Raw genomic sequence first — 1,552 nt, forward strand, 5'->3', positions numbered from 1 at the left:
ATGCGCGTGGGCAGTAGCCCCTGAAGCCCGGCCGGAAGGTGAGAGCGACCCCCAGACAGCGCAGAGACCCCCGCCCGGGGGCACGGCGCCCTGGGGCGCTGTGCCGGCCCGGCTTGCTGCTCTTCTGGGTGGGGGCAGGCGGGTGGGGAAGGGGACCGGGCTGCCCCGCCGAGCAGCGCCCAGCAGGCCCGGGTGGGAGGGCGCCCCTGTTCTGTCTGGTCGCGGGGTGGCTTCTGGCACCGCGGGAAGCTAGGGGGTCGCCTGGAGGATGCTCTGCCTCTCCACTCCCTCACTTAACCCGCTTTGTTTCCGCCACCAGCCACCAGCTAGGAGGGACTGACCGCGCCGAAAGTGCCTGGACCGGGAAGATGGGCAGAGACCCGTGCGCGGCGTCCCGCCCTGGCCTGCGGAGGTGAGAGACTTTTTGCCAGGTTCGCGCGACTCCCGCGAGCTGCGGCCTTTCCTTGTAACTTTCAGTGTTTAACCCGCCGCCCGCGTTGACCTCGCTCTTCCTCCTCTCCCCTGCAGGTGGCTACTGCTGGCAGCAGTGACAGTGGGCTTCCTGGCCCAGAGCGTCCTGGCGGTAAGTCCTGGCTTGGACTCGCGCACCGGAACGTGGTTGGGCATTGAGTGACCGTGCCAGAGGCGCCCGCCTGGGCCCGCGAGCGTGTGTGCACGTGCGTGTGTGTGTGTGTTCTCCTCCAGCCCCCCCAGCTGGGTTCTGGAAAAGCAGTCTTCACCGGAGCCTACTCCAGAACTCCTCGCCAGGGCCCCAGTTCCAGCCCTGTGCCTTACAGGCCCGCCCTTTCGGGAGCTAACCACTGAAAACATAGCCTGGGGCATCCTTTTCGTTCGTTGGGAAATGCTCCAGCCAGTGAAGGGAAGAACGTCAGTCCCCTGGCAGTGGGACATGGGGTGAGGGCCAGGGAAGTGTTGGTGGCGCTCTGGAGCCTCTGGGCAGGGCCGGTGTTCGGGGGCATTGTTGTGTTAATGGAGAGGTCGAGGAAGTGGGCGGGGCCAGAGACCTGGCCCACCTTACTGCTGCGGAAGTGCAGGGAAGGAGCCTGGGAAGAACCTTGTCTTCCCCAAGTCTCTGTCCTGCCCTGGAGGAACCACCATGGGAGCTGTGGGGGCCTCCCTCCTAGGACCCGGTTTGGTGCCTGTCCCAGCAGCTTGCCCCACAAGGCAGCCCCCAGACCCGCGCTTGCATTGGTGGTAGATCACACCAGAAATGTCATGGATTTTAAGGAGGAGCCTCTGTGTTGAGCTTTAGATGGCCACAGATGAGCTGCCCTGCCATGGGTCTCCACTGGAGGATGTGATTTAAAGGGACTGGAGATCCTGGGCGCTGCCTGGAGGCGCCACTCCACCCACTGCTTAGGCGTCCCCGGTGCAGGCCTTTCTGTGCATCCCTGGTGCACAGGGGCCCCTGCTGGGAATCACCACTCCTTCTCCAGGTCCCACTCCTGGGGTGACAGCTGCTTTTCTCTGTTGCCCTGATGTGAAACAAACAAGGATTTTAAAGTCAGGAGGGAGGAAGAGGTGTCCTCAC

The 1,552-nt window shown here is 64.0% G+C and overlaps 1 protein-coding gene across 1 annotated transcript in view; it reads left to right on the top strand.

Moving 5' to 3' along the window:
* Positions 1-1,552, top strand: part of COL4A2 (collagen type IV alpha 2 chain) — a 182,075-nt gene continuing 180,523 nt past the window's right edge. The window contains 3 exon segments of the mRNA XM_027776199.1: positions 1-38; positions 320-412; positions 529-583. Of these exon segments, the coding sequence (XP_027632000.1) occupies positions 369-412; positions 529-583 (99 nt within the window). The 5' untranslated portion in view covers positions 1-38; positions 320-368.

Source organism: Tupaia chinensis, unplaced genomic scaffold (assembly GCF_000334495.1).
Source record: "Tupaia chinensis unplaced genomic scaffold, TupChi_1.0 Scaffold000644_1, whole genome shotgun sequence".
Classification (NCBI taxonomy): Eukaryota; Metazoa; Chordata; class Mammalia; order Scandentia; family Tupaiidae; genus Tupaia; species Tupaia belangeri.